Here is a 25,018-nt window from a genome sequence, read left to right as displayed (position 1 = left end):
TCCTATCTTTGACGCTGGACGGTTGGGAGGATGTAAACAGCGATGAGCATAATGGACATAAATTCCCTCAGGAGGGTTGGCACTTACTGGTAATAAACTCAGCATATTCTCTGTGCATAACAGTAGACTTTCATAGGATGTGGTTGGACAGTATAGTCACAACATGCATGTGCAGCTTACAAATCTGCAGCTACAGTGTGATGTTATCATGTCAATAAGGATCAAAATCACTAAGGAAAGTTTCCATGTTTCTTTTTGAATCTATGTCACATTTTTTGTTAATATTTGTTACAATAATATGTTTTAGTTTTTATAAAGTGGTCCTAATGAGAACTGTTCAAATTCTCAAATGCTTATGAAAGGAGCTTCAGTGCTTCCTCTATGGCCTCCTTTAGCAAAGGATACATTGGACCATCTTTTATGAATGGAGAACAGTAAATGCTATTGCATAATTCACAGTGACACCCCACCTGACTATTCACAGCAATAATCATCATAATTGACAAAGAGGTGTAGATCATGTAAATGTTAAGTATAAGTAAATTTTGCATTTCATGCCATATAATATTCATATATTTTGAGGTTTTTAACAGCCTTTTAAACACACAGATGAACTATGAACATCGCACTGCTATAATAAAATCAGATTCTTGTCAATTATTGCCTTGCATGAGGAACATATATTTATATAACTAAATCAAGATCATGGGCTATAAATTAATTTTTACTTCAGTTCAGCTGAAATAAATGATGTATAGAGGGAATTTTACCTGAGTCAGAGCATTCAACAGTTCTGATAAATGAAGGACAATCAAAATATATTTAATATAAGGGATAAATCTTCCGATAGAAATAGCTGGGGAATTCACTTACAAAGTATCAGCAGTCAGGATAAGCAGCCACACAAAGCTGGTTATCAGTTCATTAAGTTAACCTCTTTTTTTCTCCTGTGCATTCATATGAAAGTGGTGTCACAGGTAGACTCTGACCAACCACAAACTAGTTGTGTGCGATATTGTGAAATCTGGTATCGATCTAATACCAAGTAAAAGCAGGGGCAGTATTGCTAATACCAGGAAGTGATGTTTTTAATTTTTAAATGCAGCTTATGTGCGGGAGATCATTGTGTCATGATTTATGAATAATAGTATAATTCAGTAGCAGATATAATTTTTTCTAAGTCTATTGTTATGTACATTACAATCAATTGATAACAGATCAAAGCTGATGCACAAAACCATCACGTAAGCAAACAACAGGAGTATTTTATGTCTTTATGATTCAAACAGTGTGTCTGGCAGCCCTGCTCTAAAACCTGCTATCATGGGTGATAGCAGGTTTTAGATACTCCCACAGCCACCATCACTGTCCTGATTTGGAAATTCAAGAAACAATCTAAAGGATGTTTAGCAACTTTTATTGTACTGCAGATTGTTTGAGGAGGCCATGTCCTTGGAATTTTAAGTACTTAAAGTACAAACGTCTGCAGTGAAAGTCCTAGATTGTGTTCATCATTCCAGGTTTCTTGCTGCTAGGTTGATTTTGTAAAAATCTAAGAGTGACTTTAACAGTGGATTAATAAAGAACTAACAAAATGAGGGAGTTAAGAAGCCAGACAAGTAAGACAGATAGTAAGATAGTAAGTTAAAGTTATTAAACCTGTGTGACTTCCATTAATAACGTTTCCTTTATTTCTATCTATGTGGCTTCTGTCTTTTCTTCATTTCTTCTTGCTCTTTGTTCCTCTTTCTTTTCATTTTGTATAAATAACATTTTTAAATGTTAAGTGTGCTGAAAAACAGTCCAAACCTGTGGGACAGGTCCTCCATACTCAGGCATCAAACTATGAAGAGTATCTGGAGAACACGCTGCAGTTACCCTCGACGAGCTGATTGTGAAAACTGTCTTCTTCTCAGGTTCTTGTTTTAAAACTATCAAGCTGCTTGATCATTGCAGAACTTAGAGTTAGCTTAGTTAGTATTATTACTACATGTAGCACAATTTGGACAGTACTGCTTATGTTATTAAGTAGAATTGCATAATATCTATAAGTAATAGAGTATATTCTCTTAGGAGAAGGACTTTACAAACAAATTTTGATTCCAGGTCTGCGGTCAGCATGAATTCCGTGAGACTGAATTTCTCAGTTTTCTGCAGTTCTTGTAGAAGAGGGTGTTATGCTAGCATGAAGCAGTACAATTTAAAGTCTGTCTGGGTCTTTGGTTAATTAATAAGCTGGTGTGTGCTACTGTTGAGCCAACCATTCCTTTAATGTTAACTAGTAATGATTTCATGAACTTCTTCACAAATAAAATTTTTAACCATTAGAGAAAAAAAAATATTCATAATCATCTCACAGAGGAAACATTATCTAAAGCTACTTTCAGTAGCACTGATATCTATTTAGAGTTTTTTTCTCCAATTCATCTTTCTGAGTTAACTTAAATAATTACTTCCTCCAAACTTCAACATGTCTTTTAGACCCCAATCCTACAAAAGTGCTCAAAGAAGTCCTGCCATTGATTAATGCTTCAATCTTTAATATGATCAACCTATCTCTAATAATCAGTACCACTTGTACCATAGGCCTTCAAGCTGGCAGTAGTTAAACCTTTACTTAAATAGCCATCTCTTAACCCAGCGGTCTTAGCTAATTATAAACCAATCTCTAACCTTCATTTCATATCAAAAATTCTTGAAAGAGTAGTTGTCAAACAGCTAACAGATCACCTGCAGAGCAATGGCTTATTTTAAGAGTTTCAGTCAGGTTTCAGAGCTCATCACAGCACAGAAACAGCTTTAGTGAAGGTTACAAATGATCTTCTTATGGCTTCTGACAGTGGACTCATCTCTGTGCTTGTTCTGCTAGACCTCAGTGCAGCGTTTGATACTGTCGACCATACCCACATAGCAGACAGGTCTGGCCCGGATCTGGTGTCAAGCACTGCTGGCTGACTTCTGGCATGGTAAGTGTTATGTCATCCACATAGGGGCCAGGCCTGGCATAGATGGCACTGTTTATGTGATGGCATGCCACATTTGGCCCGATTGTGGTTTGGTTTATGTGGCCCAGGCTCATAGAAAACAGGTCTGGCCCAGATCCGGCATCAAGCTGGCACTTCTGACTGACTGGTGTCATGGCAGGGTGTATGTCAACCAGATGGGGACCAGGTCTGGCAATGATGACACTGTTTAGAATCAGAATCAGAATCAGAATCAGAATGGGGTTTATTGCCAAATGTTGAGCAGGTTTACAACATTAGGAAATTGCTGCGGTGCTTCAGTGCAAACATAGTGTCATAAATAGCACTTAAATAGACATGGAAAAAAATAAAAGTAGGGATAAGAATTAAAAGTGCTACGTGGGAAGATATGTGCATGAGATATACATGAGATATATACATGAGAATAAGAATTAAGAGTGCTACGTTGAAAGATATATACATGTGTTAGAAAGCCCACTGTTTACACATTATTTGCTTGGTTGAAGTGTAGTGGTTTGTTTATAGATAGTGTTTGCACTGTGGAAATTGATATGTCCTACGTCATTGAACTCACCATGTCTATGCTGACGTTCCTTGAATGCACCACTCTGTGCCGTGTGCTGCTAGTCTGCCTTGTAGCTGCTGATAGCCAGCATTGCTCCTTGTGTCCTCTCATCAGCATTTCGTGGGTTTTGGTTTATTGCTGTGTGTGAATGCCAGAAGGTGGGTTCTGTTTACATGATGTTGTGTATGCCAGATGCTATTGTGTGTATTTGTTCCCTCTTGACTATGCTAATGTTATTTTATGCTAATACGCTAACATGCTATGTAAGCTACTAAGCTAGTTAATGCTAATCATAAATCCGGTGTGATTATTGAAGTTGTTATAGATGTGAGTGTTTAATACAGTTCCTTGTGCTATCTCTGTGCTAGAATAATGTCTGGGCATATTGAATGTTTTATGTGTGCTGTACTGATAGTTGCTTTATGTATCGTTACTACAGACCACAGCTGAATAAATCTCCTAAACTTGGAAGCTGCCTCCGTGTTCTTTAACCGGAACACACCCACCATACCTTGCCGCTCTAAATCAAATCAGCTAAACTCCCGGAGACAACATTCTCTCCATTTTATGGTCCTTCGAGCCGGAGTAGAGTACTGATTAAGGTATGGAACAGACAGATGTCCAGGCTGACTCAGCACCCCCACGTGTTTCGCAGAGAGAGCGACGGCCACCTGCTTACCTGACCGATTATGAGGTTTCAACACTCCCTCCTGAGGGACAAACTCAAACCAAGCAACCGGCTACTGCTTCCCAGTGTTCACATAGTGGTAAAACACGCTCATCCCAGAGGAGCTCCAGCTCCAGATCCACAAGGGCATCACGCTCGTCGATAGGCAGATTCCCTTCCCACGCCTTATCAGACCTGGAAACAGCCCAGCTCGAAGAGCGAGTGAAGCAGATGGAACTTGAGGAATTCCAACAGCACCTAGAAGAGGATCAACAAGTCGAATATGAGTGTCAACGACTTCAAGCTCAAGCCAGAGAGGCCCAGCAGCTACAGGAAGAAGCCATTAGAACCCAAGAGTCATTGAGCAGACAGCTGGAGAGGCGACGACAGCTAAAGAAGAGGGTAAACGAGTTGGAGATTGCCAAGATGGTTACTTCTCTCCTTAAAGAGAAGGCACAAGAACCCAGTGGTTCCAGAGTCTCATCATGCCCATCGGAGAATAGTAATTCTTTTTTTTTTTTTTTCTTCTCTTCTTTCTTTTTTTTCTTATGTTAATGAAATAAAGAAGAGATTTTAAACATGGAAGAATTCCCCTTTAAAAGTTAAAAAGAGCAAAAAAAAAACCTCACAAAAACTCAAACCTTTCTAAATTTTTTATGCAATATTAAACCTCACGTCAGAGTGTATTTTTTTTTTTAAAACAGATTGATAGACACCTTTACTTTTAAATGAATCACACAATGAAAATTAAACGTGGTGATATTCCACCCACGGCTCCACTTTACTGTATGTCAAACCAAGTGTTAGCCCTAAAATGAGGGAATATAGATGGTGTTACTCGTGTGTTTAGAAATGAGTCTATAGAGTTTGTAGATTAGCTCAACAGATGCAAATGCACAACTGTGCAGTGCTAAACGTTAGATGAGATATTCCATAATTTTAATTATATGTCTAGTGTCTCGGTTTAAAAATCCAACATAAATCAAAGGTACATTTTCACATATGATGGAAAACATTAGTTTCTGTGTGCTTCTTAAGTGATTAAATCAAAACAAAGGCTTATTTAACTCAATTGTTTTCGTATAATAATAATAATAGTTTTGTATTTCTTATCGTTGTGTCTGTTTTTCGGTGGTGGATTAACGGTTTTGACTCCGCTTGAATGACAGATTGTGTGCAGGCGTGACCACTGCTTTAGATCAGTGTAAATTTGGGGGTGAAATATGTGGCTGCTATGGTTAAAAATTAGTGAAAGGCACAAATGTCCTCATAAGTATGGTAGCACAGACTTGTTTATGCAGAAGTGCCCGCTTGGCGTGTCTTCGTGCGTATCTGAGAGATGGGTGTGTGGGTGGTGGTGTCGGTGGTGGGGGGGATCGGGTGGGGTTTACAGTCGCCAGACTTCCTGACTCTCCCACTGTCGGACACTTGTGAGCGCAGTGTTGGCTCTTTGTGTCTCAGCACTCTGCTCTGCAACCACAAGGTTCAAATGACCCCACCGGCTGCACGCAGTCTGCCCTGAGCCCTGAGACGAAACCCCACAGCCTTGCCTGTCAGAAGTGAAAAAAAACCCCATTCAAATCTCAAAGTGATCACAAAGAATGACAAAGTTAAGACTCCATATGCACACACTTAAGAGCTATCAATGACTGGCGAGCATTGGCGGGTACTCTAATACATGCGATTGACTAACTGCCAACAGTGGCAACAAAGACTGTTTTTCGATAAAGAAGCAGAGCTGCGAGTTTGGTAGAGTTACCCAGGGCTGATGTGCACCTCAAGGCCTTCTTGAGCTGTCAGCACATTTCTCCAGTGTGACCATCAGTAACCCGCACAGCACATGGTTTCAATTCTGTGCTAAATCTATGAATGCCGAGTGCTATTGTTTGAAATCCTTGATCGTGAATTGCAAGTGATCATGTGGTTCCAGAGGATGATTGTGGTGGGAGTTTCTCTCATGCCATCTAGCATGCAAATCTGGAGATGTGACCCGACTGCTATGGCTTCATTTTACCGTCAGCGCTGTTTTTAAACAAGCCTGTTACATTTGTTAGAGTCATTTTAAATCACATCCAAAGCACAGAAAGAGTAGATGACGACCAAAGTTTGTACAGACTGTGATCATATTAGCACTATCCTTTTCTTCAGTGTGTGTTAGCTGAATGATCATCATCTTTTTCCGCTCTCAGAGAGGATGGCGTGTCGTATCTGGTTTCATCTTTTTTACACAGAGTGGCAACTTTGATTGAAATTTCCATTTCAAACATTTAACATTGTCCTTGTTTGTAACTGGACCCGAATGCCCCAAATAGTTGTTTGATACTGTAGGCCTGGTATTGAGCCATCAGTGGCCTCACTGTGTTGAAAAACAGGCCTCTTGCAGTCAGCATTCTTTGTGCATTCTCAGATGGGGTTTATAATGACTACTAATTATGTTAAAGCTGCCTTAAGATAAACTAGATCTGATGAAACCACTAACTGTGATAGCTGAGTTTAATTTGTAAAATAAATAAATAAATACCATTAGAATCAGCAGAATTCGAGCAACAAGTTCACACAACTGTAGTTCCCCTGAATGCCGACTTTAGGCTGACAGTTACAGCTTCCTTTAATGGCAACTCTACAGAGGTGAATATATAACAAACCTGTTTCAATTTTAAGGGCATAACCACTTATGATTGTTGGGTGAGAGGCTTCTCATCTTGTGCCGCAATCAGTTGTACTAAAATACTCACTGGGGCTCAGTTTCTTAGATATTGCTTTAAGCCTCCTGACCAATGTCAGCATCCACGTTTCACAGTCAATCAAAGCTGGAGGCAGTGATGATCAGGCACAACTTTGTGCACTTCAACATGTGCGTACATGTGTTGTTCGTGACACATGGAGCAAATGAAGATGGAAAAAGTAACATTGCATTTGCAGAGGGGATAGTGAATCTGAAAATCCAAAAGAGTTGAGATTGATAATAAATGTTTTTCAAAAACATAATTATGTATGTGTGTATGTGCAAAAAGACTGGCCAACCTGTTAAGGAGGACACAGGGCACATACACATGTATACATGTATAAATATACAAAGGCTATGATCAGTGTAGTAAGATAAGATATAAATAGGTGCAGTGATATACTGTAACATGGAAATACAGTATATAAGGCAAAAACAGACTTTTGCACAATTCTAATAAGCTTGAAAGTCAATATTTGGTATGAGCAGAGATGGGCAGTAATGTGTTAAAAGTAACGATTTACTGTAATCCCATTACTTTTTTCAAGTAATGAGCGAAATAAGGGATTACTATTGAAAAAAATGTAATTAGATTACTGTTACTTTCCCGTAAGCATGCTGCGTTGATGCGTTTCTAAACCATTACTAAACAATGACGTATGAGCATTCTTTGTTTTCTTTGTTTCAGGTTTGACTTCTCCTCTATACCAGTACCTGTCTATCCAGGAGAGTACTTCACCGAGTACTTCCACTCTCAGTGCTTTGATAAATGGTATAGAGCTGTGGTGATGTTACTGTGCACAACATGTACAATGTGATCGTATAATATGCCTCTTAATGTGCTATTGAAGAAATTGTTACCAGTACTTATATTTATCTATCAAATTAAATCAATCAAATCTTTATTTTGAAAACTTGAGTAACAAATGTTAAAACACACACAAAAAAATAAGCACCAGATCATTGAAAGCCATCATATTTACATGTAAAAGGAACAAAAATGGATATGATCCATTTTTATATATCAGTTATAATCTAATAAAGAGAGGATTTTTTTTTTTTTTATCAAGTTCACCAGCTTCTCATGGAAACTTGGCCAGGACCTTTTGATGTATAATTGAATGCACCAGGTCAGTTTTAAATATGCAATGTAAAAACTGTAAAATTTACAGTTAACAAAGCAGTTTTGGCTTACAGCTTGTTCACGCAAGGGCAAGAACAACAATTATAAAGTGCACGTATGATCTTCCTCAGAGAGTGGTTTGTTCAAAGGACTCAGTGACGTTGCACTTTACAACATAAACAACATCCCATTCATTATGACTTGTAATTTGATAGCGACCTGTGGGATCTGGATCCTCCTCCAGGCTTTCAGAGGGCTTATTGATCCATTAATTTCGTCGACTTTAGTGGTCTGCAGTGACAGAGTGCCTCTGTAAATTGAATGGGGGCTGAGGGATTACAATGACCGTATCTGATGAAAAGGTCTCGCGCGAGTGCCAACGACATAAATAAAGCCAAAGGTCATATCTCTCTCTCTCTCAGGAACTGCTATACTGTGTCAAAGAGCATCTTAAGATCCCCTCTGGTGGCAAATATGTCACAGCAGTGGAGAGCAGCCAGCAAGTGTTGGCATATGCTCTTCACACTTTGGAAATGCTGGACGCACAGTGGGGGGGGGTAGTGGAGTGGAGGTCAAGGCGTTGTAGAGCAAGCTACATTTCTATTTACGTTTGTTGCTTTGATTTAAGATCAATGTCCCGAAACATCTGTTGCTACACGTGAAACTACTGATAGTGTCATTTGTTTTAAATGATTCTGAACATCTTACTCTGCGTCATATTTGGCACGGTTGATGTTACCAGTGAGTCATCTGCACATATTTTTTCTAAGGAATTATTTTTTCTGTAACTTCAGGATTTTAAATAGCTTCTGCAGAGCTGTTCTAGAGCTTTTTATTGTACCTCACAGTCTTCATTGGTAAAAGTTGCCTTTTTCTCCTGAGTACTTAAAAGACAATAAAGACTGTTGATACAAGTAACCCAAGATAGTTTTGTAAACTATTGTTAGATATTGGATGTGCTTATCTGTTTGGGAACTGCTTAAAGAAACTGCTAAAATCTCACAGATTTCTGAGAGATTTCAGAAGATTGGTAAGATTTAAAATGTATCATACTGAATGCAAAATCTTAACCTGAAAGAACGGTAGGTTATTTTATTTTGAAACTCAGAGAAGTATTTAAAAAAGCAAAACCCCAAGTCAAAATTTTAATCAAGTATTGTTCCTGGAAGAGGGAAAAAAGACACATTTTCCACTGTTTTACTGTGTAAAAACTGGTAAAAACGGAATAACAGTTTTTTATTCCTTAATGGTTGTAAAGAAACACGAGTCTGATGCTTGCTCCACCGTGCTTTATAATTGGGATAAATGGGGATATTTTGAGCATCCAGGTGGTCTTTTGCATGCTTGCCATGTGCTGCAATGAAGTACTGCTGATCGTGAAATGCATTTCTGTTACCTGCGTAACTTTACGTATCTCTACAGCTCATTTTCTTTTTTTTTTCTTTTTTTTTTTTTTGGAAGTGACATCAGAAACAGCAGCATGTGACATCACGTGATGGCGGAGCTTCAGTTCATCCTTTGTCATCCTTTTTTTTTTTTTTTTTTTAATAGGACAGGGGGAAAGAATGAAAGAAAACCAAAGGGGAGAAGAGACGGTGAGAAGGGGGGGAAGAGAGAAAAAAAAAAAAAAAAACTCCTGGGACACCTGTATGGAGAGAAAGAAAAACAAAAAAAACAGGGGAGACAGCAAACAACAAAGAGCAACATAATAATAATAAAAAAAAAAAGCACCATCACAATAAACTAGCTAGTCATAGATATCAATAGTTACTAAATAATAAACGATATTGTGCAGCACGCAAGATAGACAGCGCACAGTGTGCTTTGAGGCAGCAGCCAAGAAAGCTGTAGTCCGCATCTGTGAATACCCATGTGTACACCTGTGTGCATACCTGTGTGGATCAGCATGCTTGCATTCCAAAGGTTTCTCCATGTAATGATCTGCTAGAGAGTGTGGGGAGCCACAGCCCTGTCCTCTATGGTATCAAGCAGGTATGGAGGAGATCAAAACTCCAGACATCCAGAGGCACCCAGAACACAAGAGACCAAGGAAGACCCACAGAGGGGCAGCCGCGCCACTGTCCCAGTAAGAGCTAAGGAGAGTCCCAGATGAGAGCTCATTCAGCAGCCGCGGAGCAGAAGCCAGGGGGAGTTGCAGTGACGCGCCCGTGAGCTCCGCCGGCAGCCAGCTGTGCCTGAGTGACCGAGCACCCCACCTCCAAAGTGGCCCGAGCGAGCCCCAATAAGTGGCCGCCAAGGAGTGAGCCGGTGTGTACCCGGACACCCACCCCCAGATACAAAGAACCACCAACGCACCGATACCTGAGGGAGTCCGCCACCGGCAGGGGAAGTGGTGGTGGGTGGAGATAGGCCTCCAAACCTTGGAGGGCCCGAGATGTCCCCAGAGAGGTGGCGTCTGATACCCAACCTGACATATAGACACAGACATACAGGCACACACAGACACAAACATCCATTCCCACCCTCATGCTCTCATATGTACTTCACACTCAACCGACGTGGAGACAGACATAAAGGGACGCTGTATACACGATCACACTCCCCAAGCGTACTCTACTAACCGGGTCTAGGTACCCTTGCCCCTGGAGGGGGGAACTGCACCCAGACCCAGGTGGTGTTACCCTTTTCCCTGCGGTGGGGAGAGGCAGACCGCCCCGACTCCGCAGCAGCAGGGAGGCCCCAGACCGCAGTCGGATGGCCCACTCCTCCTAGCCCCCCCGCTCCAGTAGGCCGCAGAGAATGGGGGTGAGAGAAGACTCTTGGCTAGGAGTTGTTCTTCGGTTTCGACAGTATCCAGTTGCTGTGAGTGGCGACATCAAAGGTATGTTCCACCAGATACGCCTGTTGCCAGCAGACAAACCAGTGCTGCGCTTCCTCTGGCGGGACATGAAGAGGAATGAAGAGCCGAAGATCTATGAATGGCAAGTGCTACCATTTGGCACTACATGCAGTCCTTGCTGCGCCATCTATGCACTGCAGCAGCACGTCCGGGACACTTGTGGGTCCAATCATGACCTCGTCCATTGTGTAGAGCAGTCGTTCTACGTGGATAACTGTCTCCGCAGCACCCTCTCCCAAGAGGAGGCTAAGGCCCTAGTCGACAGTCTGCGCCAGCTGCTCCACACCGGGGGCTTTGAGATACGTCAATGGGCCAGCAACATCCCTGCTGTCATTGAACATCTTCCATCCAATGTCAGATCTGAGAGTAGTGACCTATGGCTCTCTCAGTCTAGCACGGACCTTTGGGAGCCAACTCTGGGATTGACATGGGATTGCCTTTGTGACTCCTTCAAATACAGACATCGACTGGGGGAGAGAACTGAACCCATACTGAGGAACGTCTACAAAAAACTTGCGTGTCAGTATGATCCGCTAGGTTATATAGTACCGTTCACCACACGGGCCAAGATTCTGGTACAGGATCTTTGGAAGGACCAGCTCGGCTGGGACGACCCGATCCAGCCACCTAGCCTTCGTGACAGATGGCTTGCCTGGGAAAAGGAGATTCCTGATCTTATCCAAATGGAAATCCCCAGATGTTATGCACCAGCGTCTGCTGATTCATCTGCCTCGAGCAGAGATCTCCACATCTTTTGCGACGCTTCCGAGAGAGCGTATGGGTCTGTCGCTTACCTACGGACAGAAACTGCTCAGAAGGAAGTCTATGTTGCCTTTGTAACGGCTAGATCCCGAGTGGCCCCAAAGAAACAGTTGTCCATGCCACGGTTGGAGCTAAGTGCCGCTCTCACTGGTGCACAACCAGCTGGTCTCCTTCAAGCTGAGCTCAGGCTGCCCATTCGGAAGGTTGTTCTCTGGTCGGACTCTACTACCGTCCTCCACTGGATCAAGTCAGAATCTTGCAGCTATAAAGTTTTTGTGGGCACGCGGGTGGCAGAGATCCAGAGTCTTACAGATGGGAGTACCTGGAGATATGTGGATAGCGCGAATAACCCTGCCGATGACATTACCCGGGGCAAGACCTTAAAGGAGCTGTCACGACCACACCGGTGGCACCAAGGCCCTGAGTTTTTACGTCAATCCGAGGAACATTGGCCGACCAGCCCACCAGTATATCCAGAGCCAGAGAATGGTGAGCTGAAGAAATCATATTTCTGTGGACAGGTTAGGGTTAACTCCTGCCCTCAACTTCCTGAAATCAGCATGTTCTCTACCTGGAAGGATCTCATGAAGACAACAGCGCGGTCCCTACATGGGGCGGCTGACCCAAATTCAAGCTCGCACAGTGAAGCAGATGATTACATCAAAGCTGAGAAACTCCTCCTGATGAAGGCCCAGTCAGAGTCATTCCCAGATGAGGCCAATGCACTCAGGTCTGGCAGACCATTGCCAACCAACAGCCGTTTGAACTCCTTATCACCCGAATATGATAAGGATACGGAACTCATCAGAGTTGGTGGAAGGTTACGAAGAGTTGAGCAGCTGGAGCTAGACACGATCCACCCGATCATACTGGACCCAAAACATCCTCTGACTAAGCTCATCATCCAAGATTTTGATGAGACCCTCCTTCATCCTGGACCAGAAAGAGTGTTGGCTGAACTACGTCGCCGGTTCTGGATCCTCCGGGGGAGGGAAGCAGTCAGACGGTATCAGAGGGACTGCAGGCAGTGTCAGGCTTGGCGTGCCAATCCATCCATCCCAAAGATGGCAGATCTGCCACCAGCTCGTCTGCGTCTGTATAAACCACCCTTTTACTCGACTGGAGTCGATTGTTTTGGACCCTTTACCGTGAAAATTGGACGTCGAACAGAGAAGCGTTGGGGCATAGTCTTCAAATGTATGACGACCCGCTGTGTGCATCTAGACCTCCTCGAGAGCCTTGACACTGACTCCTTTCTGATGTCGTTAAGGCGCTTTATTGCCAGAAGAGGCAAACCCTTTGAGCTCCTGTGTGACAATGGGACAAATTTTGTCGGTGGAGCCCGAGAGCTCCATGAGGCCTTTGAGACCATGGCGCCTCAGTTGAAGGAGCGTTTGGCAGAGCAGCAGATTGCTTTCCGTTTCAACCCTCCCAGTGCTCCTCACTTCGGTGGTGCCTGGGAGAGAGAGGTCAGGTCCGTAAAAACCGCTCTTAAGGTCGTACTCAAGGAGCAGACGGTCCCTGAAACTGTGCTTCGTACGGTCTTTGTGGAAGTGGAAGGCATCGTAAATGCTAAGCCTCTCGGCTACGTCTCATCAGACATAGCAGATCCAGACCCCATCACACCTAACATCCTGCTGATGGGACGCTATGATGCATCACTCCCTCAAGTGGTTTACGATCCCAGTAACCTTATTGGGAGTCGGAGATGGAGACATAGTCAAGTTCTTGTCGACCATTTCTGGTCCCGATTCATCCGTCACTACCTGCCTAACTTGCAAGAGAGACAGAAGTGGCAGAAGGATTCGGAGTGCCTCAAACCGGACCAAGTGGTGCTCATAGTTGATCCTCAGCTCCCAAGAGCTTTATGGCCTGTTGGTAAGGTAGCGACTACTTACCCTGGAGCTGATGGACGCATCCGGACTGCTGCCGTTAAGGTCGAAGATCGAACGTATATTCGACCGGTAGCCCGCTTGGTCTCACTCCCTATGCTTGAAGATGATAAGGATCCACGTACCTGAGTGGCTTTCTACCTTGGATTCGACTGTCTGTGCAGACAGTCGGGGGCGGCTGTGTTAGAAAGCCCACTGTTTACACATTATTTGCTTGGTTGAAGTGTAGTGGTTTGTTTATAGATAGTGTTTGCACTGTGGAAATTGATATGTCCTACGTCATTGAACTCACCATGTCTATGCTGACGTTCCTTGAATGCACCACTCTGTGCCGTGTGCTGCTAGTCTGCCTTGTAGCTGCTGATAGCCAGCATTGCTCCTTGTGTCCTCTCATCAGCATTTCGTGGGTTTTGGTTTATTGCTGTGTGTGAATGCCAGAAGGTGGGTTCTGTTTACATGATGTTGTGTATGCCAGATGCTATTGTGTGTATTTGTTCCCTCTTGACTATGCTAATGTTATTTTATGCTAATACGCTAACATGCTATGTAAGCTACTAAGCTAGTTAATGCTAATCATAAATCCGGTGTGATTATTGAAGTTGTTATAGATGTGAGTGTTTAATACAGTTCCTTGTGCTATCTCTGTGCTAGAATAATGTCTGGGCATGTTGAATGTTTTATGTGTGCTGTACTGATAGTTGCTTTATGTATCGTTACTACAGACCACAGCTGAATAAATCTCCTAAACTTGGAAGCTGCCTCCGTGTTCTTTAACCGGAACACACCCATTATACCTTGCCGCTCTAAATCAAATCAGCTAAACTCCCGGAGACAACATTCTCTCCATTTTAACATGAGTGCAGGTGGTGATCAGTGCCAAACATGGAATGATGCAGTGAACACAGCGTAGGGTCATGTGTTAGTGGTGGGAACAGTCATATGGTTATTGTTCATGTGTCCAACAGCAGAGGGGAAGAAACTGTTCTTATGGCGAGAGGTTCTGGTGCGAATGGACCGGAGCCTCCTGCCTGAGGGGAGCAGGTCAAACAGACTGTGTCCAGGGTGAGAAGGGTCAGCTGAGATCCGAGCTGCACGCCGCAATGTCCTGGAGGTGTACAGGTCCTGCAAAGATGGGAGTCTGCAGCCAATCACCTTCTCAGCAGAGCGCACAACACGCTGCAGTCTCTGTTTGTCCCTGATAGTGGCTCCAGCGTACCACACGGTGATGGAGGAGGTGAGGATGGACTCGATGATTGCAGTGTAGAACTGCATCATCGTCCGTGTTGGCAGGTTGAATTTCTTCAGCTGCCTCAGGAAGTACATCCTCTGCTGGGCTTTCTTGATGACGGAGGTGATGGTGGGCTCCCACTTCAGGTCCTGGGTGATGGTGGTACCCAGGAAGCGGAATGAGTCCACAGAGGTGATGGGGGTGTCAGTCAGGATGATGGGGGGGGAGTGGGGCTGTGTGCTTCCTGAAGTCCACAATAATCTCCACTGTCTTCTGGGCATTCAGCACCAGGACACCAGACGTTCAACCTCCCTCCTGTAGGCAGACTCGTCCCCGTCCGAGATGAGTCCAATAACGGTGGTGTCATCTGCAAACTTGATTAGCTTGACAGACTGGTGGGTGGAGGTGCAGCAGTTGGTGTACAGGGAGAAGAGCAGAGGAGAAAGAACACAGCCCTGAGGGGAGCCGGTGCTGATGGTCCGGGAGTCCGAGACATTTTTTCCCAGCCTCACATGCTGCTTCCTGTCCGTCAGGAAGTCAGTGATCCACCGGCAGATGGGATCAGGCACATTCATCTGGGAAAGCTTGTCTCGGAGATGGTCTGGAAGGATGGTGTTGAAGGCAGAGCTGAAGTCCACAAACAGGATCCTGGCGTAGGTTCCTGGGGAGTCCAGATGCTGCAGGATGAAGTGTAGGGCCATGTTGATGGCGTCGTCTATAGACCTGTTGGCTCTATATGCAAACTGCAGGGGGTCCAGGAGGGGGGCTGTGAGGGTCCTGAGATGGGAGAGAACTAGGCGCTCAAAAGACTTCATGACCACAGATGTCAGAGCCACGGGTCTGTAGTCATTTAGTCCAGTGATCCTAGGTTTCTTGGGGACAGGGATTATGGTGGAGGACTTGAAGCAGGCAGGCACATGACATGCCTGCAGTGAGGAGTTGAAAATGCCAGAAAACACTGGGGCCAGCTCGTTTGCACAGTGTCTGAGGGTGGCAGGAGACACACCGTCTGGGCCGGGAGCTTTTCGAGCATTCAGACTCTTAAACTGCCTCCTCACATCTGCTTCATGAATATGAAGAGTTGTGGTGGAAGGAGGTGGTGTGAAATCCTCTTTTGTGTGGGGTGAGGAGGGGGGTGTTGTAGGTGAACGGTTTGAAGGTGGTGATGGCTCTATGGAGGGGGGAGAGGTGGGGGAATTAGTGTCCAAAGTGTCTCTATTGTTGGGGCCGTTGGAGGTGTGAAGGCTGCCTGATGGCTCGTCAAAACGGCAGTAGAAGTCGTTTAGGGTGTTGGCTAAGAGCAAGTCATCAGTGGAGTGGGGGGTTTTAGGCTTGTAGTTTGTGATATTCCTAAAACCTTTCCACACAGAGGCCGAGTCATTCTCTGAGATCTGCTGCTGCATCTTCTCAGAGTGCTGATGTTTAGCAATGTCCACTTCTTTAGTGAACCTGTACTTGGCCTCTATGTTTATGTTCCTATTTTCCTGTTTTAGTTAGAAGACCCAATTGCCATGTTGCAATACTATACTGCTATGGTAGCCAATGTTTCAAATGCAGGTTTGACAGGTTTGTGAGTGTACACTTTATTATGTTTGCCACTTGGTTGCTGTAGCTCAGGAGGTAGAGCAGGTCACCTATTGATCGGAAGGTTAGTGGTTCAATCCCTGGCTCCTCCAGTCTCTGTGTCAAGAGTGTGAATGTGTATGAATGTAGTTAGGAAGCACTTGGTTTAGAGAAACTGACTGGGTGAATGTGGCATGTTTAGAGTAATCTGCGAGAGTAGAAAAGCGCTATATACAAATCTGTCCATTCACTGTCCGAACAGAGTTTTGTCATGTTACTTTTGCACTGTTATGTTCCGGCACATGTTGTCATTACATGGCTTGATTATGGTACACATTAGGCTGACATCTGGGGCCAGAGTTGAAACTGTTCTGGGCCAGCACAGGACCAGCAGTGTGTCTGCAACTGGCCTTGTGCTGGCAGACCAGCTACGAGCCACCAAAGGGCCGTCATTCTTTGCGGTATGTGGGCCATGTGTAAGCACATTGTGTGGGCCAGATCCAGGCCATACCAAGTTTGTTATGTCGGATAATATCCTAATAGAGCGATTAGAGCACGCTGTAGGTAATACAGGTACTGCACTGCAGTGGTTTGTATCATATCTGACTAATAAACTCCAATGTGTTCATGGAAATGGAGAGTCCTCTTTACACACTAAGGTTAATTATGGAGTTCCACAGGATTCAGTGCTAGGACCAATTCTGTTTACATGAAACATGCTTCCCTTAGGCATTATCATCAGAAGGCATTGCATACATTTTCACGGTTATGCAGATGACACCCAACTCTATCTATCCATGAAGCCATATAACACACACCAATAAGTTAACTAAAGGAATATCTTAAAGACATAATGTTAATGGAAAATTGTACTTAGTAGTCAGTATAAGCTTTTAGTGATATAGGTTTGCATATGGTAGAATACTGCATGTTGATCTTTTGATGACTTAGGCTGTTGTTCACTACAAGACTTTGTGTGCATTCCAGAGTGCTCTGGCATTCACACCCACATCCTTGGAGCATGGGAGAGGTTGTACCTTCTCTTATTGTTTTGTGGTAGGATAAATGTATCTATGTCTGTTTTAAGCCAAGTGCCTTTTTGTTTAGATGAACTGCTGGACTTCCAGACCAGCAGGTTTAGGGAAGTCTTTATGGGGTCACACTCTGACCCCACACACGCGCACACACATATGAACATCCACATTCCAATATGAGGAACAAACAACGACTGATGTCTATAAATAAAGACCAGGGCAGTGGCAGAGCGCAAGTCTCTGAGCTCTCACTCTCATGCGGGTGCTCTGTGACTGCCCTTACAGCAAGTAAAAATGTGTGTTTCTCCTCTCTGATTCTCAGCTGAAGAAGTGTCTTAGAATACATCTCTTGACACATAAAGACCTTGATGACCTCTAACTTTCTGCTTCTTAATTCAGATAAAACTGAGGTTATTGTACTCGGCCCTGAAAATCTTAGAAATATGGTATCTAACCAGATTCTTACTCTGCATGGCATTACCTTGGCCCCCAGTAACACTGTGAGGAACCTTGGAGTCATTTTTGACCAGGATATGTCCTTCAATGCACATATTAAACAAATATGTAGAACTGCTTTCTTCAATTTGCACAATATCTCTAAAATTAGAAATATCCTGTCTCAGAGTGATGCTGAAAAACTAGTTCATGCATTTATTACTTCTAGGCTGGACGACTGCAATGTGTTATTATCAGGATGTCCTAAAAACTCCCTGAACAGTCTTTAGTTAATCCAAAATGCTGCAGCAAGAGTACTGACAGGGACTGGAAAGAAAGAGCATATTTCTCCTGTTTTGGCTTCCCTTCATTGGCTCCCTGTTAAATCCAGAATTGAATTCAAAATCCTGCCCCTCACATAAAAGGTCTTAAATAATCAGGCCCCATCTTATCTTAATGACCTTATAGTACCATATCACCCCATTAGAACACTTCACTCTTGCACTGCAGGCTTATTTGTTGTTTCTAGAATATTTAAAAGTAGAATTGGAGGCAGAGTCTTTAGTTTTCATGCTCCTCTTCTATGGAACCAGCTTCCAGTTTGGATTTGGGAGACAGACACTATCTCTACTTTTAAAATTAGGCTTCAAACTTTCCTTTGTGCTAAAGCATATAGTTAGGGCTGGATCAGGTGACCCTGAATCCTCCCTTAGTTATGCTGCAGTAGGTGTAGCCTGCTGGGTGATTCCCATGATGCATTGAGTGTTTCTTCACTCACTATGTGTTAATAGACCTCTCTGCATTGAATCATTACTTATTATTCATCTCTGGCTCTCTTCCACAGCATGTCTTTTGTCCCGTGTTCCTTCTCTCACCCAAAGCCGGTCGCAGTAGATGGCCAGTGCTCATAGGGGGTCATATGATTGTTGGGTTTTTCTTTGTATGTATTATTGTAGGATCTAAAGCGCCTGTAACTAACAGTGAAGTGTTCCAATGTTTTTCTTGTGTTTATATTTGTAAGTTTCCTTTAATTGTGGAACTTTGTTTTGTAATTGGTGGTAGCGGAAGTAACGTGCAGCACGGACTGAGTTTGTGGTGACACTAGAGCAGAGAAGCATGGCGCTCTGTGAGTTCAGCTGCATCGTCCTACTGCTTTAAACTGGACTTAAGTTTTAAAGAACACATAAGTTAAGTTAAGTTAAATTAAACCCAATTGTGGACTCACCGTTGAGAGGAGTAGCGGCTCGCGCGAAGAACGGACTTTCTCCCGTTTGGCTACAGCAGGCAATGAGGTGTGTTCAGGGTGCCTCTGTTAATTTCAGTTTCAATGAAAGTGCCATAAAAGGGCATTTATGTGTCTATACCTTTATTGTTTGGATTTACTGTGATAAGAGTTATTGTAAACATGTTGCTTATTGCAATTGTTTTCTTTGGGTAGTTCTCACGATGATGATGATGATGATGATGATGACGACGCTGAGTGATCTTGTCGCCGAACATTGAATAAATCATCTGTAAACAAGAACTTGTCCGCGTGGTGGCTAACGGGAGCTACAGTGAGAACTCATCTGCTCCTTGTGAGTGGGCGAGAAAGAAAGGAACATAAGTCATCTCTAGCGTGTCTACAAGGGTCCCCAAGCTCCTGCCAGAAGCCAAGAACGGGTTTGCTCATCCTAACAATTCAAAGAAAGGACATATTGATCTTCTCAAGTGTGCTGCAGAAAATTAACCTGAAGACCATTTGCAAGTTTGGATGCTTTAAAGTGTTAATAAGGGTGTCCTGAAGTGGCTTCATTGTAGCTGCAAGCAAGAAGGTTCAAGTTTACAATTGATCATGAGTTTGAAAAATATGTGTCTTTAAGGGTTGTTAGTGATTTCAGACATGTGTTTAAGGGTTATAAGAATAAGCTACTAAAGCAGTCCTGGATTTTATGCAAGGTTTTATTCAAAGGAAGTAACCAAGTTTGTTACAAGCTATAAGCAGTGTTATTTTATGTTATCAGACTCCTTTACTTAGCCTAACATGTCAGTCACAAATCTCTCTAAACTGAGTGACAATCCTGAGGCAGAGACTGTGACCAGGCCTCAGCAAAACCCTCCACTGTGCAGTTCTCCTCTGCAAAATACAGATGGTCCACAAGAAGTTCGAGTAACATCAGATGTTCATCCATCAACAAGTAAGTGTGCGCAACAAAAAATTCAAAACCCACCTCGTAAAAGCCAGAGGTCAAGAACCTTAACTGAAAAGGGAAGAGGAATGTTAAACCAAAGGATTAAGGAGTTGGAGCAAAGTTTTAAGATCAAGTACAAAAAGTGGAAGGTTCTAGCAAAGGATGCTAACCATTCAATTTCTGACAATTGTTCAGATGAAGAGCTGCAAGCAATAATAAACAACATTAATACTGCTTCCAGCGAACTAAACACAGCATATGAAAACTGGCGTCAGGTGGACATTCCTGATAACAATGCACGCCGCAGAATTGATACTTGCGAGGAGGTAACAAGAACTGTTATTAAGACTGCACAAAGACGTTTGAGAGGAAAGGCACCAGTCAAACCACAGTTTAATGTAGATGAATCTTTTTTAATGTCTGAGAAATCATATGGCGTCAGTAAGCACTCACAGGTTTCCAGTCAATACAAACAGTCACACGTTGCATCAAGAGTCGCTTCTAAGTCCTCCAGTGCGTCATCCATGAGCAGACAAGAAGCTGCTGCTAAAATGGCTGCAGCCCAAGCAACACTGGAAATCCTTCATGAACAACAGTGTCAGCAAGCAGAGCTTCTGCAGCTGGAGGCTGAAGATAAAAGACAGATTGCAGAACAAACAGCTGAAGCCTGCAGACGACGTTTAAGAATGGAGGAAGAAGAAGCACAGTTACAAGCAAAACTTGAGGTTGAAAATGCTGCCAGGCGAAAGCTTTTGGAAGACAAACGCAAGGAACTGGAACGATTGGAAGCACTCAAACAGTTAAGGGTGGCTAAGGCAACCATGCAAGTGTATGAGCAAGAGCAAGATGAAGATTCAGAAGAAGAAATTAAGCAGTTACTGCATGGATGTAAAACTGAAAGCCAAAGGGAAGGGGACCGATTTCAGCACACAAGTCACATACATAACTCACCAGAGTTACACTTACCACAACAAGCTGTTATACATCCACAGCATGATGGTGGCATCGCAGCACTTGCCATGTTATTAGCAGATTCTATTAGTGCCAGTCGTCTTCCTATGCCAGAGCCGACAACATTCAGTGGTGACCCGCTAAAATATAAGAACTGGAAGGCTGCCTTTCAAACTTTAATCGAAAGAAAAAACATACCAGCCTCTGAGAAAATCTACTATTTGTGCAAGTACGTTAGTGGACCAGCTAAGAAGGCTGTTGAAAACTATTTCCTGTTAGGCACTGAGGCTGCTTATAAGGCAGCATGGGAAGTATTAGATGAGAGATTTGGAAACTCCTTCCTTATTGCCAAAGCCTTCAGAGACAAACTCAGTGCATGGCCCAGAATTGGCTCCAAGGACACTCTGGAACTTCAGGAATTTGTGGACTTTCTACGGAGCTGTGAAGCTGCGGAAAGCCAGATTAAAGGTCTAGAGGTTCTTAATGATTGCAATGAGAATCAAAAAATCCTCTCCAAGCTCCCCGATTGGTTGACATCAAGGTGGAATAGGAAAGTGTTGACGATAGAGGAGGAGACTGGCAGATTTCCAAGCTTTAGCCAGTTTGTGCAGTTTCTCATAAGGGAAGCCAGGATCGCATGCAATCCTGTGACTTCACTCCATGCCTTGAAACAGTGCGATGGAGAAAAGGTCAAGCCACAACGAAACCAGACTCCTGCAGCTAAAGTTCTAACAACAAACACTGATGAGAAGATTGCTGCCAGCAGTTATCTGTTTTGTGAAAGACCAGGCCACAGTCTGTACAAATGTAGAAAATTTTTGGAACGACCAATATTGGAACGACACAGGTTTGTTCAAGATAATAAGCTATGCTTTGGTTGCTTAAAGCCTGGACATCACTCGAGAGACTGTAAGTACAGAAGCACTTGCAGTACATGCCAGAAAAGGCATCCAACTTGCTTACACGATGATCAAAGAGAACAAAAGACACGAAAGACTGAAGGAATAAGGCAGGAAGCTAGACACAGAGAACAAAGCAATGAACAGCTAGAAGAAAGAGAAGCTATAGCAATAAGTGAAGCAACATCCAACAGAGTTCAGCATGACAACACCAACATTCAGACATCTACAATCATTCCTGTGTGGGTTTCAATGATGAAAGAGCCTGACAGAGAAACACTTGTGTATGCTCTCCTTGATACGCAAAGTGACACAACTTTCATTCTTGAGGAGGCAGCAGATTCTCTAAATGCAAAGGGGGAACAGGTCAAGCTAAAGTTATCTACTATGGCCTCTACAAACAAAGTTGTAGCTTGCCAAAGGATCTCTGGGTTGCAAGTTAGAGGATTCAACTCAGAGAAGAAAATAACTCTTCCTACAACCTACACAAGAAAGTTCATTCCGGCGAACAGAGACCACATACCCACACCAGAGACAGCAATGGCATGGCCCCATCTTGAGCAGATTGCAGATAGGATTGCTCCTCGTCAAGGGTGTGATGTTGGTCTACTAATTGGCTACAACTGTTCTCAGGCACTTCTTCCTAGAGAGGTGGTGTGCGGTGAAGAAAATCAACCATTTGCACAGAGAACAGACTTGGGATGGAGCATTATTGGACATGGCAGCCCATACGTAGACTGTGGAGACACTATTGGAGTGAGTCATCAAGTCATCACAAGGCAAGTGACACCGGAACTTCAGCTTCCATCAAGTCCCAAACAGGAAGTTCACTATGTATGCAGAACACAGATCAAGGAAGTCATCTCATCTGACATAATTAAAGCGCTTGAATGTGACTTTAATGAGAGAGTTGCTGAGGACAATCACTTCTCTCAAGATGACCTCCAGTTTTTGTCGAAATTGAAACAAGGAATCAAACACAAAGAAGATGGTCATATTGAGATGCCTCTTCCATTTAAACGAGAAAGGCCGAGCTTGCCAGACAATATGGTGTGTGCTATCCATCGCCTTAAGCACCTAGAAAGGAAATTAAGGGGAAACAGCAGATATTACCAGGACTACAAAACCTTCATGGAAGAGACCATAGCGCGTGGAGATGCTGAGAAGATCCCCAAGGCTGATCTCCACAAACACCCAGTGTGGTACATCCCACACCATGGTGTTTATCACCCGCAAAAGCCTGGGAAAATCCGCATTGTTTTTGACTGTTCAGCCCGGTTTCAGGGGACATCTTTAAATGATCATCTATTGACTGGTCCAGAGCTGACAAATTCCCTTGTTGGTGTCTTGTGTCGGTTTCGCAAGGAAAAGGTTGCAATCATGTGTGACATAGAACGTATGTTCCACCAATTTCACGTGAGGGCAGAAGATTACCTCCGCTTTCTCTGGTGGGAGAATGGAGATTTAGAAGCACAGCCAGCAGTCTATCGCATGAGAGTCCATTTGTTTGGAGCTGCTTCGTCTCCAGGCTGTGCTAATTATGGCCTCAAACATCTTGCTGCAATGGCAAGGGGGAATTTCAGCGAAGCATCCGTCCGCTTCATAGAAAGAAACTTTTATGTTGATGACGGTTTGACTAGTGTATCCACCGAAGCAAAGGGAATCCAGCTAGTGAATGAAGCAAGGGAGCTTTGCAACACTGGCAACTTAAGGTTGCATAAGTTCATTTCCAACAGTAAGCAGGTGTTGTCATCAATCCCAAAGGAAGAGTGTGCTGGAGGAGCCAACAACTTGGATATGGCTCTTCATGAACCACACATGGAGAGAGCCCTTGGTGTACAATGGTGTGTCACATCAGATGATTTCCAGTTTAGAGTGGTGGTGAAAGAAAAACCCATGAGCAGAAGAGGGGTATTGTCCACCGTGGCCTCGGTGTTTGATCCGCTTGGCTTTGTCGCACCTTTCATCCTTTTAGGAAAGAAAATCCTCCAGCAAATGTGTCTCGAGAGAGTTAGTTGGGATGATCCTCTTCCAGACCATCTGCTGCCCCAGTGGGAATCCTGGTTGAGAGGACTGCAAGATCTAGCAACCATAAAGGTACAACGATGCTACCTACCAGGAAGCTTTGGCAAAGTTGTGAAATACGAGCTGCATCATTTTTCAGATGCCAGTGCCTCAGGTTATGGAGAGTGCTCATACCTGAGAGTAATAAGCGCATCGGGAGAAGTGCACTGTTCCCTCGTGATGGGGAAAGCAAGGGTAGCTCCTTCAAAGGTAACAACTATACCAAGACTTGAGCTCTCTGCAGCAGTGGTGGCAGTGCGCACAAGTGACATGCTCCAGAGAGAGCTTGAAATGGAAGGCCTGCAGGAATACTTTTGGACTGATTCAAGGGTTGTCCTTGGCTACATCAACAATGATGCAAGGAGATTTCATGTTTTTGTAGCAAACCGTGTCCAACGTATCAAGCAGAGCACACATCCTGACCAATGGAACTACATTGCTTCAGAAGACAACCCCGCTGACCACTCTTCTAGGGGACAGACAGCAGAACAGCTCAAGGCATCTAACTGGTTTAGAGGTCCAAATTTTCTGTGGCAGCTAAACCTCCCAAGTAGTGTGTTCACAGTGGGAGAAATATCAGAAGATGACCCAGAGTTACGAAAGACTCATGTCCACAAAATTCACTCAAGGGAAGAGAGGTCACTGCTAGATCGTCTTGAAAGGTTTTCAGATTGGGCAAGAGCAGTACAAGCTGTAGCCATACTGAAACGCAGAGCAAGGGCAGCTAAAGGCCACAAACCGAGGTTTAGTGAACCCACCACTTTGCAGGAGCGTAAGGAGGCAGAAGTTTTTCTCATCAAACTGGTTCAAGCAACACACCTTGCTGAAACCATGAAGAGTCTCAAGCTTAATGGGCAAATCAAGGCAATTGACAAGGCAAATAAATTGCACAAATTAAACCCATTCCTTGATGAGCAGGGTGTACTCAGGGTTGGAGGGCGCTTAACAATGTCCAGTCTTCACCCCCATGTGAAACACCCAGCTATCCTTCCTAAAGGAAGCCATTTGGCAACACTGCTCATCAAGCATCATCATGAAAAGGTGCAGCACCAAGGTCGAGGTATGACTGTTAACGAGCTGCGAGCCAATGGTGTT

General features: G+C 43.7%; 1 protein-coding gene across 1 annotated transcript; it reads left to right on the top strand.

Moving 5' to 3' along the window:
* Window positions 1-11,892: 11,892 nt before the first annotated feature.
* LOC309690168 (uncharacterized protein) lies at window positions 11,893-20,134 on the top strand. The gene is made up of 2 exons (XM_082507089.1): window positions 11,893-14,019; window positions 19,277-20,134. Exon 1 carries the CDS (start codon window positions 12,247-12,249, stop codon window positions 13,705-13,707), a length of 1,461 nt encoding a protein of 486 aa, XP_082363215.1. The 5' UTR covers window positions 11,893-12,246; the 3' UTR covers window positions 13,708-14,019; window positions 19,277-20,134.
* Window positions 20,135-25,018: the final 4,884 nt, after the last annotated feature.

The sequence above is a fragment of the Aulonocara stuartgranti genome (genome assembly GCF_965226115.1).
Source record: "Aulonocara stuartgranti genome assembly, chromosome: 15".
Taxonomy (NCBI): Eukaryota; Metazoa; Chordata; class Actinopteri; order Cichliformes; family Cichlidae; genus Aulonocara; species Aulonocara stuartgranti.
This window is presented reverse-complemented; position numbering and strand designations above follow the sequence as displayed.

Coding starts and splice junctions, on each gene's coding strand:
- LOC309690168 (XM_082507089.1), top strand. CDS start 12,247: ATGTTCTCTACCTGGAAGGATCTCATGAAGACAACAGCGCGGTCCCTA.